At 39.9% G+C, this 14,391-nt stretch overlaps 1 protein-coding gene across 4 annotated transcripts in view; it reads right to left on the reverse strand.

Moving 5' to 3' along the window:
* Nucleotides 1–14,391, reverse strand: part of LOC100023606 (cytochrome P450 4B1-like) — a 55,105-nt gene that overhangs the window by 18,884 nt on the left and 21,830 nt on the right. For all 4 annotated transcript variants that reach the window (XM_056815184.1, XM_056815183.1, XM_056815186.1 and 1 more), the window contains 4 exons: nucleotides 10,416–10,460; nucleotides 7,119–7,246; nucleotides 6,736–6,860; nucleotides 6,310–6,464 (listed from right to left, as the gene is read on the reverse strand). In XM_056815184.1, coding sequence (XP_056671162.1) covers nucleotides 6,310–6,464; nucleotides 6,736–6,860; nucleotides 7,119–7,246; nucleotides 10,416–10,460 — 453 coding nt within the window. The remainder of the gene's footprint in view (nucleotides 1–6,309; nucleotides 6,465–6,735; nucleotides 6,861–7,118; nucleotides 7,247–10,415; nucleotides 10,461–14,391) is intronic.

Here is a 14,391-nt window from a genome sequence, read left to right on the forward strand (position 1 = left end):
TGATCGTAAGGCATGGAACACGATCTTCAGAAAGGCAAGAGAGCTGGGTCTCCAACCAAGAATCAGCTACCCAGCAAAACTGACTATATACTTCCAAGGGAAAGTATGGGCATTCAACAAAATAGAAGACTTCCAACTTTTTGCAAAGAAAAGACCAGAGCTCTGTGGAAAGTTTGATACCGAAAATCAAAGAGCAAGGAATACCTGAAAAGGTAAATATTAAGGAAAGGGAAAAATGTTATCTTCTTCTTTTACTCAAACTCTCTTCTATAAGGACTACATTTATATCAACCTATGTATACTAACATGTGGGGAAAATGTAATGTATAAATAGGGGGTAAAGAAAGACCAAATAGAATAATCATTCTCACACAAAGATTCACATGGGAAGGGGAGGGGAAGAAAACTCCTATAAGAAGGAGAGGAAGAGAGGGGGGGGGGGGGTTACTTAAACCTCAATCTCAGGGAAAGCAGCTCTGAGAGGGAAAAACCTCCAGATCCATTGGGATCTTGAATTCTATCTTACCCAACAAGGGTAAGGAGAAGGGAAAACCAAGGGGGGGAGGGGGAGAGGGAGAACAAAAAGGGAGGGTAAGAGAGGGGGGAGGGGGAGGGAACAAAAAGGGAGGGACTAAAAAGGGAAACATCAAGGGAGGGGACAAGGGGGACTGTTTCAAAGTAAATCACTGGACTAAAAGGTAGAGCCGAAGAAGAAAAGGTTAGAATTAGGGAAGGCAATCAAAATGCCAGGGAGTCCACAAATGACAATCATAACTTTGAACGTGAATGGGATGAACTCACCCATAAAACGTAGACGAATAGCAGAATGGATTAGAATCCAAAACCCTACCATATGTTGTCTTCAAGAAACACACATGAGGCGGGTTGACACCCACAAGGTCAGAATTAAAGGATGGAGTAAGACCTTCTGGGCTTCAACTGATAGAAAGAAGGCAGGAGTGGTAATCATGATATCTGATAAAGCCAATGCAAAAATAGACCTGATCAAAAGGGATAGGGAAGGTAATTATATTTTGTTAAAAGGGACTATAGACAATGAGGAAATATCATTAATCAATATGTATGCACCAAATAATATAGCACCCAAATTTCTAATGGAGAAACTAGGAGAATTGAAGGAAGAAATAGACAATAAAACCATACTAGTGGGAGACTTAAACCAACCATTATCAAATTTAGATAAATCAAATCAAAAAATAAATAAGAAAGAGGTAAAAGAAGTGAATGAAATCTTAGAAAAATTAGAATTAATAGACATATGGAGAAAAATAAATAGGGATAAAAAGGAATACACCTTCTTCTCAGCACCACATGGCACATTCACAAAAATTGACCATACATTAGGTCACAGAAACATAGCACACAAATGCAGAAAAGCAGAAATAATGAATGCAGCCTTCTCAGATCACAAGGCAATAAAAATAATGATTAGTAATGGTACATGGAAAACCAAATCTAAAACCAATTGGAAATTAAACAATATGATACTCCAAAACCGTTTAGTTAAAGAAGAAATCATAGAAACAATTAATAATTTCATCAAGGAAAATGACAATGGCGAAACATCCTTCCAAACCTTTTGGGATGCAGCCAAAGCGGTAATCAGAGGTAAATTCATATCCCTGAATGCTTATATTAACAAACAAGGGAGAGCAGAGATCAATCAATTGGAAATGCAAATGAAAAAACTCGAAAGCGATCAAATTAAAAACCCCCAGCAGAAAACCAAATTAGAAATCCTAAAAATTAAGGGAGAAATTAATAAAATCGAAAGTGATAGAACTATTGATTTAATAAATGAGACAAGAAGCTGGTACTTTGAAAAAACAAACAAAATAGACAAGGTACTGGTCAATCTAGTTAAAAAAAGGAAGGAAGAAAAGCAAATTCACAGCATTAAAGATGAAAAGGGGGACAGCACCTCCAATGAGGAGGAAATTAAGGCAATCATTAGAAATTACTTTGCCCAATTATATGGCAATAAATACACCAATTTAGGAGAAATGGATGAATATATACAAAAATACAAACTGCCTAGACTAACAGAAGAGGAAATAGAATTCCTAAATAATCCCATATCAGAAATTGAAATCCAACAAGCCATCAAAGAACTTCCTAAGAAAAAGTCCCCAGGGCCTGATGGATTCACCTGTGAATTCTATCAAACATTCAGAGAACAGTTAATCCCAATACTATACAAACTATTTGACATAATAAGCAAAGAGGGAGTTCTACCAAACTCCTTTTACGACACAAACATGGTACTGATTCCAAAACCAGGCAGGTCAAAAACAGAGAAAGAAAACTATAGGCCAATCTCCCTAATGAATATAGATGCAAAAATCTTAAATAGGATACTAGCAAAAAGACTCCAGCAAGTGATCAGAAGGATCATTCACCATGATCAAGTAGGATTCATACCAGGGATGCAGGGCTGGTTCAACATTAGGAAAACCATCCACATAATTGACCACATCAACAAGCAAACTAGCAAGAATCACATGATTATTTCAATAGATGCAGAAAAAGCCTTTGATAAAATACAACACCCATTCCTATTAAAAACACTAGAAAGCATAGGAATAGAAGGGTCATTCCTAAAAATAATAAACAGTATATATCTAAAACCAACAGCTAATATCATCTGCAATGGGGATAAACTAGATGCATTCCCAATAAGATCAGGAGTGAAACAAGGATGCCCATTATCACCTCTACTATTTGACATTGTACTAGAAACACTAGCAGTAGCAATTAGAGAAGATAAAGGAATTGAAGGCATCAAAATAGGCAAGGAGGAGACCAAGTTATCACTCTTTGCGGATGACATGATGGTCTACTTAAAGAATCCTAGAGATTCAACCAAAAAGCTAATTGAAATAATCAACAACTTTAGCAAAGTTGCAGGATACAAAATAAACCCACATAAATCATCAGCTTTTCTATATATCTCCAACACAGCTCAGCAGCAAGAACTAGAAAGAGAAATCCCATTCAAAATCACCTTAGACAAAATAAAATACCTAGGAATCTACCTCCCAAGACAAACACAGGAACTATATGAACACAACTACAAAACACTCGCCACACAACTAAAACTAGACTTGAACAAATGGAAAAACATTAACTGCTCATGGATAGGACGAGCCAATATAATAAAAATGACCATCCTACCCAAACTTATTTATCTATTTAGTGCCATACCCATTGAACTACCAAAATACTTCTTCACTGATTTAGAAAAAACCATAACAAAGTTCATTTGGAAGAACAAAAGATCAAGGATATCCAGGGAAATAATGAAAAAAAACACATATGATGGGGGCCTTGCAGTCCCTGACCTAAAACTATATTACAAAGCAGCAGTCATCAAAACAATTTGGTACTGGCTAAGAAATAGAAAGGAAGATCAGTGGAATAGACTGGGGGAAAGCGACCTCAGCAAGACAGTATACGATAAACCCAAAGATCCCAGCTTTTGGGACAAAAATCCACTATTTCATAAAAACTGCTGGGAAAATTGGAAGACAGTGTGGGAGAGACTAGGAATAGATCAACACCTCACACCCTACACCAAGATAAATTCAAAATGGGTGAGTGACTTAAACATAAAGAAGGAAACCATAAGTAAATTGGGTAAACACAGAATAGTATACATGTCAGACCTTTGGGAGGGGAAAGGCTTTAAAACCAAGCAAGATATAGAAAGAATCACAAAATGTAAAATAAATAATTTTGACTACATCAAACTAAAAAGCTTTTGTACAAACAAAACCAATATAACTAAAATCAGAAGGGAAACAACAAATTGGGAAAAAATCTTCATAGAAACCTCTGACAAAGGTTTAATTACTCATATTTATAAAGAGCTAAATCAATTGTACACAAAATCAAGCCATTCTCCAATTGATAAATGGGCAAGGGAAATGGATAGGCAGTTCTCAGATAAAGAAATCAAAACTATTAACAAGCACATGAAGAAGTGTTCTACATCTCTTATAATCAGAGAGATGCAAATCAAAACAACTCTGAGGTATCACCTCACACCTAGCAGATTGGCTAACATAACAGCAAAGGAAAGTAATGAATGCTGGAGGGGATGTGGCAAAGTAGGGACATTAATTCATTGCTGGTGGAGCTGTGAACTGATCCAACCATTCTGGAGGGCAATTTGGAACTATGCCCAAAGGGCGACAAAAGAATATCTACCCTTTGACCCAGCCATAGCACTGCTGGGTCTGTACCCCAAAGAGATAATGGACACAAAGACTTGTACAAAAATATTCATAGCTGCGCTCTTTGTGGTGGCCCAAAACTGGAAAATGAGGGGATGCCCATCAATTGGGGAATGGCTGAACAAACTGTGGTATATGTTGGTGATGGAGTACTATTGCGCTAAAAGGAATAATAAAGTGGAGAAGTTCCATGGAGACTGGAACAACCTCCAGGAAGTGATGCAGAGCGAGAGGAGCAGAACCAGGAGAACATTGTACACAGAGACAAACACACTGTGGTATCATCGAACGTAATGGACTTCTCCATTAGTGGTGGTGTAATGTCCCTGAACAACTTGCAGGGACCCAGGAGAAAAAAACACCATTCATAAGCAAAGGATAAACTATGGGAGTGGAAACACCGAGAAAAAGCAACTGCCTGAATACAAAGATTGAGGGGACATGACAGAGGATAGATTCTAAATGAACACTCTAATGCAAATACTATCAACAAAGCAATGGGTTCAAATCAAGAAAACATCTAATGCCCAGTGGACTTACGCGTCGGCTATGGGGGGTTGGGGGGGGGGAGGAAAAGAAAATGATCTATGTCTTTAACGAATAATGCTTGGAAATGACCAAATAAAATATATTAAAAAAAAAAAAAATTCAAAAAAAAAAAAAAAAAAAAAAGAGAAAGACAGAGGAAACTGGGAGATCCCTTCCCCGCCCCTCCACACCCCCCCCCCCCGAGAAATATCCTCTTCTGTGTTGAAATGATGGGAACCTCATGGAGAAGTTACTATTCATTTCATTGTTTTCAAAAGCTGGGAATAGACTTACAAACATGCTCCATTTCAAAAAACCAGCGTGTCCCATTTGTCCTGGAAAAGATGAGAACCTTCCAGCCCTAACCCCCATAGAACCACAATGGCCCTTGTCCCCAGGGCTCACTTCTCTTCCTTCATCCCTTCTCCAACTGTCCAGTTCCTTTTCTGATCTATTCCCCGGGATATTCTTCCCACACTACAAATCCCAACCTCCTCTCCCCCTCTAAGCTAGCCCAGTCTTAGAGAGAATGCTGTTCATCTGAAAAGCTGAGTGTCTAAATGAGCTACAAAGACAATAAGAGTTGACAATATGATGTAGGGCAGCCAATAAAAAGCTAATGTGATTTCACATTGCTTCCAGAGAGGCATAGAGGCCATAATGATACAGCTGATAGTTCTGTGATCTGCTGTCCTTTTCTGACTTCCTCTGCAGAACTCGGTTCAGTTCTAGGCACCACATTTTAGGAAAGACACTGATAAGTTAGAGAACATCCAGAGGAGGAGGACTTGGTTGATGAAGGACCATGAGATATGAAGAACGTTTGAAAGGAATAAAGATGCTTGGCCTGGAGAAGGAAGATTTCTGGGCGGAGGGGGGGTCCGATCATTGTTCAAGTATCTGAATGACTATCAGGTGGGAAAAAGATTACATTTATCCTTTTCTCCTAAAAGCAAAGCCAGGACCAATTGGTAAAAATTGCAAAGAGGTAGATAGAGCCCCAGGCTTGGAGACAGGAGATACTAGGTCCAAATGTGGCCTCAGAGATTAAAAATAGGAAAGAAAAGTGTAGAGGCAAATTTGCCGATATAAAGAAAAACTTCTGGAAAATTGGAGGTGTTCAAAGGTGGAAATAGGATGCCTGTACTGCCAAGTGTGTTCCTTATCCTTCGATGTACTTGAGTAGGGGCTAGATAACTTATTAGAAATGTAGTAAGCTTTTCTCCTCAGATATAGTTTGAATTACATGCTCTCTAACATTTCTTATAACTCGGACTCTGTGAAATACTTCCTCCTGCTTCAAAAGGAAAAGTCATGTAGTATGGTTTGGTTAGGGAAGAGATAGAAGACAGGAGGCCACAGGGTCACAGAGGAACTGCATTTCCTGTTGGACAATAAGGAGTAACCCTTGGTGCTACCATGGGGGTAGACCTTGAGATATAGCCTATAAAGAGGGGAGAGCAGAGGAGAGAAGGGGAGGGGAGGGGAGGGATAAAAGAAGGACAGCCCCAGGCTGGAGACACACCAGTGTGGTCATGGGCAACCTTGCAAGCTTGAAGGAATTTCCGGCCAGGAAGTGTAAACCAATAGTAGAAGAAGTCATTGTGATAATGGAAAGTCGCCATTCTCTCTTGCATCAACAGGGTGAGCTTCCCAATGGCCCGATGGTAGTTAATGTCACTGTAGGGACCAAGAATAGGAAGAACTAAAACAATGGAAAGGGGGAGGAGAGAAGAAGGGATGCAGCCATACACCCTGGACCTTGGAAGACTAAGTCCCATATTTTCCATGAAGACCCTTACCATCCAGACCTCAGTGATGTTCCCTTATGATGTTTGTGTCTCTTCCTCAAACCAGGGGATCCCCAGGGCAGGGCTTTCTGAACAAGGGCTTACTTCCCAGGGACAAGGTAAAGGCAGGTCCCCAAGACAGTCAGGGCCCTTTCCCTAACCTCTGTGTCTGGTTCCCACTGCTCCTTCCAAAGATACATTTAGTCAGAGTGTCCAGAGCCATGTGACCTACATCCATGAAGATGTTGACACACTTGTCTGTCTGAATCTTCTTATCCCATTTGTCCTAAAAAAAAAGATGAGAAATCAGAGAGCCTTTCCACCTTTAACTCCCATAGATCCACTGTGGTCCTTGTCCTCAGGGCTCACTTCTCTTCCTGGATACCTTCTCCAAATGTTCAGTTTCCTTTTCTGATCTATCCCCAGGGATACTCTACGCACACTGCAGGCCCCAACCTCATCTCCCCTTCCAAGCTAGCCCAGCCTTAGTTTTGTCCTGAGATGTAAAGCAATGATCAGAGCAAGGCCTCAAGGAGTCTCTCACCACCATAGTTTTGGTAGACTCAACAAACAGATCCATGTATGGCTTCAAGACCTCGGAGTGAAAGGCAGGAGTAAGCAGTTTCCGGTGCTGGAACCACTTGGGCCCATCCAAGACCAGTAACCCCTTCCCTGGAAATGAGAAGAACACATAAGAGAGCAGTACTTCCCTCTCAGGACAGTCATTTTCTGAACATGATCCAAACACATGGAAACCTTGAGAAGGACAATGAACCCTCTTCTGAGAGCACACAGTAAGCCTTCAATTAAATGGAAATTGAAGGAGTCCTTAGTTATGGAATAAGACTTCATTGGGGGGTAACCTACTTAAGAAAGCATATGAAGAAAATGAAAGAATGGCAGAGCTGGGAATGACCTTGAACTTTGAATAGAATAAAGAATGTCAAAACTTGAAGGGATCTTAGAACATAGAAAAGAGAATGCTAGAGCTGGGAAAGGGCTTAGAATACAGAATTTAGAGCTGGAAAGGGCTTTAAAACATATAAGCTCTAAGGGAATATAAGGACAAAAATCTTTATATTTTCACCATGGACTTTGGAGGAGACCTCCAAGTCTCCTCATTTGAGAAATTTACATTTTACTAGGGGAGGTGAGAAGTATCAATCAATAAATCAATCAATAAACATTTACTTAGCACTTACTATGTGCCAGGCACTATGCTAAGTGCCAAGGATACAAAAAGAGGCAAAAGACAGTCCCTGCCCTCAAAGAGATTGGAAGTACACAGAAAAGTAAATGCAAGGGATTTGGAGGAGAGGAAGATACCTGGAAGGATCAGAAAAGGTTTCCCAAGGAAAGTGTCATCTGAGTTGTGTCATGAAAGAGTCTGAAGACCTCAAGAGTTAGAAGTCAAGAGAAAGAGTGTTTCAGGGATTGAGGGCAGCTTAGTCAATGTTTGGCATTCACTCATTTAACTTTCCTGATTCATTCAAGTGATTTTATTAGAAACTTTATTTTCAGTTTTTGCATTGGCAACTACATATAGTCATGACTATGCACAATATGAAAAACATGAGAGGTGAATTGTGTCCAAGTGTGTGGAGCACTGATATCACACGAGGCACTTCATTGGCCCCGTTCACCCTGCCCTTATAAAGATCTCCTCATGCATTCATTGCCTACTTTCACTGTTTGCCTTTAAAACTCAAGTTTTGCATTGCAATGATGCCTCCAAAGTGTGATGTAAGTCCTTTGGTCTCTGAGCCCAAACATGAAAAATCAATTATGCAACTGAGAAAATAAAGGTGTTAAATAAGCATTGCACCAGAATGCCTGCTAATGTTGGCCACAAGTTTGGTATTAAATCAATGATTTGTCATATCCACAAAAAAAAAAGTACTCTCAAGTGTTCATGCAGCTGTGTGACCGTGGGTGTTATTTAACCTTGTTTGCTTTGGTTTCTTCATTTGTAAAATGAGTTGGAGAAGGAAATGGAAAACTACTCCAGTATATTTGTCAAGAAACCTCCCCCCCCCCAAAAAAAATAGGGGGATGGAGGACATGAAGAGTCAGACATGTCTAAAAATGTAATCAACAATCCAGTAAAGGAGAATAAAGAGAGGCAGAAAAGGAAAAGAATCAAGAGAGAATATTATTGTGGATGCAAAGGAAAGAGAGAATAACCAGAGGGGGGGAGTAGACCGATAAGCAGCCATGAAAGCTGCAGAGAAGTCTAGAAGGATAAGGATTGAAAAAAGACCATTGGATTTAACATTTAGGTGGTCATTGGTAACCTCAAAGAAAATATTCAAAGGAAGACAGACAGCAAGTTATTGAAAGGCGAGTGGACGGTAAGGAATTAAAGACTAATTGTGGCTGTGAAATCGAGGAGAGATGTAGGAAGATAGCTAGAAGTCATACATAGATTGCCATGGATTTGAACAGAACTGAAATACGGAGGAGAGGAAGACTCCTGAAGATGATCATTTGACAAGCTGGACTGATAGTATTTCTCAGAGCTCTCATTCTTTAAGAGGCCATCCAGGGTGCTCTTCTCACAGTCACCTTTTAAGGAGCAGAGAGTATCAATTCTCTATTATAGATGAGAAAAAAAAAGAGGTCCAGAGAAGAATCTTTCTTGCCTAAGGTCACATGGTAGTTTAGGGGCAGAGCCAGAGTCAGAACCAGGTCTCCTAAGCTCCCACTTAGGTTTCTCGTTCAGTCTTAGGAAGAAGGCAAGTGTGTGTGGTTTATATCCTGTAATAGGGCAAGGATAAGGATAAGGATAAGATGGGTATATGTCTTTAAAAACCGACATGGGCCAAGAACTCTGAAGAGAGGATTCTAGAAGCCAGGAGGCAGGAAAAGAAGGGCTTTAAACTGACAACTACCACTTGGTGATTTGGGGTGTGGGGGCCTGGGCCTGTTCAAGCTAAGGGAAGAAGAGCTGCTTCTGAGAGCTTTTCTGACCTCAAGCCTTTGGTGGGCAAAGGACAACCCTTCAACCATTCCATGAGATTCCCCGTCAGCTGGAAAACAGTCTTGGAAAAGATCTGGGTAAGTGTGTGCCAACTTGTCTGGGGATTTTACCTTAAACTAGGTTGGACTTTGGGTCTAGCCCAGGGTCAAACCCCACTGGGTGAACTTAATCATCTGAGTTACTTTTATCAAACCACCGAAGATAACTTTAGGAGAGTATCTGAAGATTATAGGCAGGCAGTGTTTAGTCAGGATTTGGGGGTAATATCTAGCCAGCATAGGGAGCTGAAAAGGGAGCTGGAAGACCAGAAGAGCTTCATCTTGCAATGAGCTTGGGTCGGTTTGGGTGGAGATTAGAGAACTGAAGATAGGGAACTCTTTTTTCCTAATCCTCATTCCCTACCCTTAATTTGTAATAAATTATATATTTTCCTATATAACATCAACTTCAGGGCCATTACTGAATATTGGCTCAGTGAAAGGAAAGTGAAATCCACTTTGCTTTCACTAACAGGAACCAAAATACCAGAGACCACAGCTGGGTATTTAAGCGATCTGACATCTATCCACCTTAGTCCCTTCATTACTTACCTGTTTTTTCAATCCTCAGGACTAGGAGCTCCTAGAAAGCAAAAACCCAATCTCTACACAGACAAGTCCAGGATTTGGCACAAGACGAAGACTGGAAATGGCAGAGGACTGAAATGTGTGATGTGGACGGTGCAAGGGAGGGAGAGGAAGAAAGGGTTGGATATTCTTGCTTCTTTCCCCAGACTCAGTCTGTGGAGACTTGCCCCTCTATTTCCTCTACCCCACCCAAGATGAGTAAGAGAGTTATGGAAAGCAGAGGAATCCTACTCACCAATCCATGGTAGGAAGAAACCATATACGTCCCAGGCTTTGGGATCTATAGAGGGGAAAATAAGATGCTTTCAGAGAGGCCTCTCTGCAACCCCCAAATCTGAGAAGGCAAAGCAGGATTGGGTTAAGTTAGGACTTATCTTGCCCTTACACTGAGGATACAAAGTCTAGTATCTAGGAGCCCAGAAGTTCAGAAACACAGCATCACAAAGGTGGAAGAGATCCCAGTGGTCATCAAATTCAACACAAGACCAAAGAAGAAGGCCCTTTCCAGCATCCATGACAAGTAGCCATCCTACCCTGGTTTCAGGATCTTTAATTGAGGGTAGCCACTTCCCTGTCATATCCCCAGGAAACCCATTCCCTTGGTGGCTAATTCTAATTCTGAGGAAGTTTTTCTTGATTATTGTATTGTCCCTTTAAGACTTATGGGATGGGGGCAGCTGGGTAGCTCAGTGGATTGAGAGCCAGGCCTAGAGATGGGAGGTCCTAGGTTCAAATCTGGCCTCAGACACTTCCCAGCTGTGTGACCCTGGGCAAGTCACTTGACCCCCATTGCCTAGCCCTGACCACTCTTCTGCCTTGGAGCCAATACATAGTATTGACTCCAAGACAGAAGGTCAGGGTTTAAAAAAAAAAGACTTATGGGGTTAGCCTGAACAACTTGGAGGAAAACCACTATCCACATCCAGAGGAAACACTGTGGGAGTAAAAACATCAAAGAAAAACAACTGCTTGATCACATGAGGCGAGGGGATATGGCTGGGGATGTAGACGCTAAATGATCATCCTAATGCAAACATCAACAACATGGAAATAGGTTCTGATCAAGGACACATGTAAAACCCAGTGGAATTGGCTTTGGGAAGGGTGGGTGGAGAGGAGGGAGGGAAATAATGTGATTCTTGTAACCGAGGAATCATCTTCTAAATTGACTAAATAAGCTAATTCAAATGGGGGAAAAAAAGATTTATGGGGTTAGGATTAGGATCAGATGGTAGACTCCTTGAGGTCAGAAGCTGGACTTGCCTTTCATTGTATCCCTAGCCTTTAGCACCAGACCCAGACACACAGGAAGCAAATACTTGTTGGCTTATTACTGACTTAAGCCTGCTCAGAAGTCTATATAACTTACAGTTGTTGAAGTAGTTGCTACTAAATTGTTTGTTGAGCTGTTTGTTAATAAGGTTTTCCCCCCAATATTTTCTTTGTATTTTTTCCCAATTACACGTAGAAACACTTTTTAACATTTGTTTTCTGAAATTTTGCAATCCAAATCCTCTTCTTCCCTTCCTCCCATCCCCCTTTCCTGAGATGGAAAATAATCTGATATAGGTTATACATGTGCTATCATGCAATACCTATTTCCATATTTATCATGTTAAAGAAGATACCTATCTGTTTGTTGCTGAGTTTTGGTCTTATCAAGCTCTCGAAGGCGGGAGCAAATGAAAAACATGGTCAACTTCACTGACTAGAATAACATCTGAGTTGATATCTGGGAAAATATGAAAACCAGATGTGTGCATGTATGATGATGGAACAAATATAATTTATTTGCCTAAAGCTTAATTCAGAATAGAGATTTAGTTAAAGATTTAGTAAGAGGCTAGGACACAGGGAAGGAGAGAGGAGGGGAGTGAGAAAGAGAAAGAGAGAGAGGGAGGGAGGGAGGGAGAGAGAGAGAGACAGAGAGAGACAGAGAGACAGAGAGAGAGAGAGAAAGGCAGAGAGAGAGAGAGTATGTGTGTGTGTAGGAGGAAGAGAGGGAGGGAGGGAGGGAGAGGAAGAACAGGTTTCAGAACTTATCAGCTACATTGACTGAAACGTTGGGTCTGATAAGATATTAGTCAAGTATAATATCAGTTGAACATAAAAGTTGAAGTGTTCTTTCAACATAGAAATTACATTTATCAAGGAATTTTTATGAAAAGTTTCTAAGACAGAAAGAATTTACTGAATTTTATAATTCCAGAATTGTGAGTTACCTTGAATATATGGGTTTCCTAGTTTATATGCCTCCTTGGCAAATTTGTGCATATTCACCCTTGCCAATAGTTACTGACTGTTTTTTGTGAGAGTATATGATTCAGGTTTATGCGTTAATTGTGATGCATTTATTATTTATTTGCTTAACACTTAAGTTCCTTTAAAATTATCCTCACTTTTTCTTTTGCCTGATTGTTAATGTAAATAATTATGCTAAAGATCTAAAGCAGTCATTTTGAATGACTAATTGTTCAAATAGAAATGCACTGGTGGGGGCTAAAGAACTAGACTGGTAAAAAGAAAGAACAAATATCTCCCTTAATAGAGTTGCCTCCAGGAACCTAAGAGAATTTTAATGTAACAACAAAGTACATCTGTGGAAAGGTAGGCTTGCAAGTATGAGAACAGATTGGAGTGAGATTACCAGGCCAGAGGCTATGTGGGAGATATGAGGTACAATAGTATAGTAGAACACCCCATGCACCTGCTATATGCACATCAAGATAAAAGCTGTCTTTCTGCAACTCCTCCTTGCACTCCACTGTTCATCTCTTGGGAACTAAGCAGAAGAGGGTTACCATTTTCTATACGAAAATGTTTCTATATTTCTTCAAATTCTTGAAGAAAGCTATAATTTCACCTCTAAATCTCTGATCTAAACATCACCAATGAAAAAGAGCGTGGATTTAGAGCTAGAATAGACACTGGGAATTGTCTGTTTCAAATCACATATTTTAAAGTTGAGAAAAATGAGGCCCAAAGTGGTTACATGACTTATCCAAGGTCACATAGGTAGTAAATAGCAGAAATAGGATTTGAACTCAGTTCCTTTACCTCCTAATTCAGTGCTTTTCCCAATATACCATTATACTATAATCACATGGCATGAACTCACAGTCCTTCTCTAAACTAGTATCCCTCTTCCGATCATTCTCTACCTTATCAATGTCCTTTCCAAAATGTAGATTCCCAGAACTAAACAAAAGCTTCTATATGAGGTCTAATGAGGACAGAGGACAAGGAAACCATTACCTTTTTTCAACCTGAAAGCTCTACCTCTCAATGCCTCTCAAGTAATTGGTTAATATTAGCTTCCTTGTCTGGGACAATTCTGAAGGACTGGTGATGGGGAATGCGATCCACCTCCAGAGAAAGAACTATTGAAGTCGGATGGATGCAGAATAAAGCCTACCATCTTTCACCTCAGTGTATTTACTGGTCTATTTAGGGGCTTTAAAGGTTTTGTATGAGTATGATCTTCTAACAATGACTAATATGGAAATCATACTGGTCCAGATCAAAATGCTTCCCATCTCAGAGAGGAGAAGGGAAAGGGAAAGAGGGATACAGTTAGGATCTTATAAATTTGGAAAATAGACATTGAAAATAATTATTACATGTAATTGGGAAAATGAAATATCTTTGAATTATTTTTTTAAAAATTAACTTTTTTGGTGGCCACATCCCCCTTCAGGCCTGCAGGCTGCTGAAACTTCCAGTTCAGAAGAACTACTTATTAAGCCATGCTCTCATTATCTTTTACTTGTAATTTTCCTTTAAATCAAGTGTAAGGTTTTACATTTGCCTCTACTTCACCTCATCTGATGTTCTGCTGGACATTTAAATATTTTAACTTTTTTATATCTTTGATTTTATTGTCCCGTGTTAACTCTCTTTCCCAGCTTTGAATCAGACAACATTTGCAACAGTTATTTAGTGTGTTCTATGTTCCAGGCACTTTAGTGAGTGCTGTATGGAGGTAGAACACTTCTGAGTGAGATGGTGAGATCTAGAGAACAATCATCTCTGTGTAGGATTGAGATCAAGGGTCTCCCCATTTATAAACGCTATAAAAAATAAATCAAGATTAATTTGGCATAAGCTATTCTTAAAGAAGCCATGTTGGCACTGCTTCCCTTTCCAAATATTTCACCAACCATCTTTAATGGTTCTAGAATCTTGACAAGTATTGAAGTCAAGCTCACTGA

Source organism: Monodelphis domestica, chromosome 2 (genome assembly GCF_027887165.1).
Source record: "Monodelphis domestica isolate mMonDom1 chromosome 2, mMonDom1.pri, whole genome shotgun sequence".
Classification (NCBI taxonomy): domain Eukaryota; kingdom Metazoa; phylum Chordata; class Mammalia; order Didelphimorphia; family Didelphidae; genus Monodelphis; species Monodelphis domestica.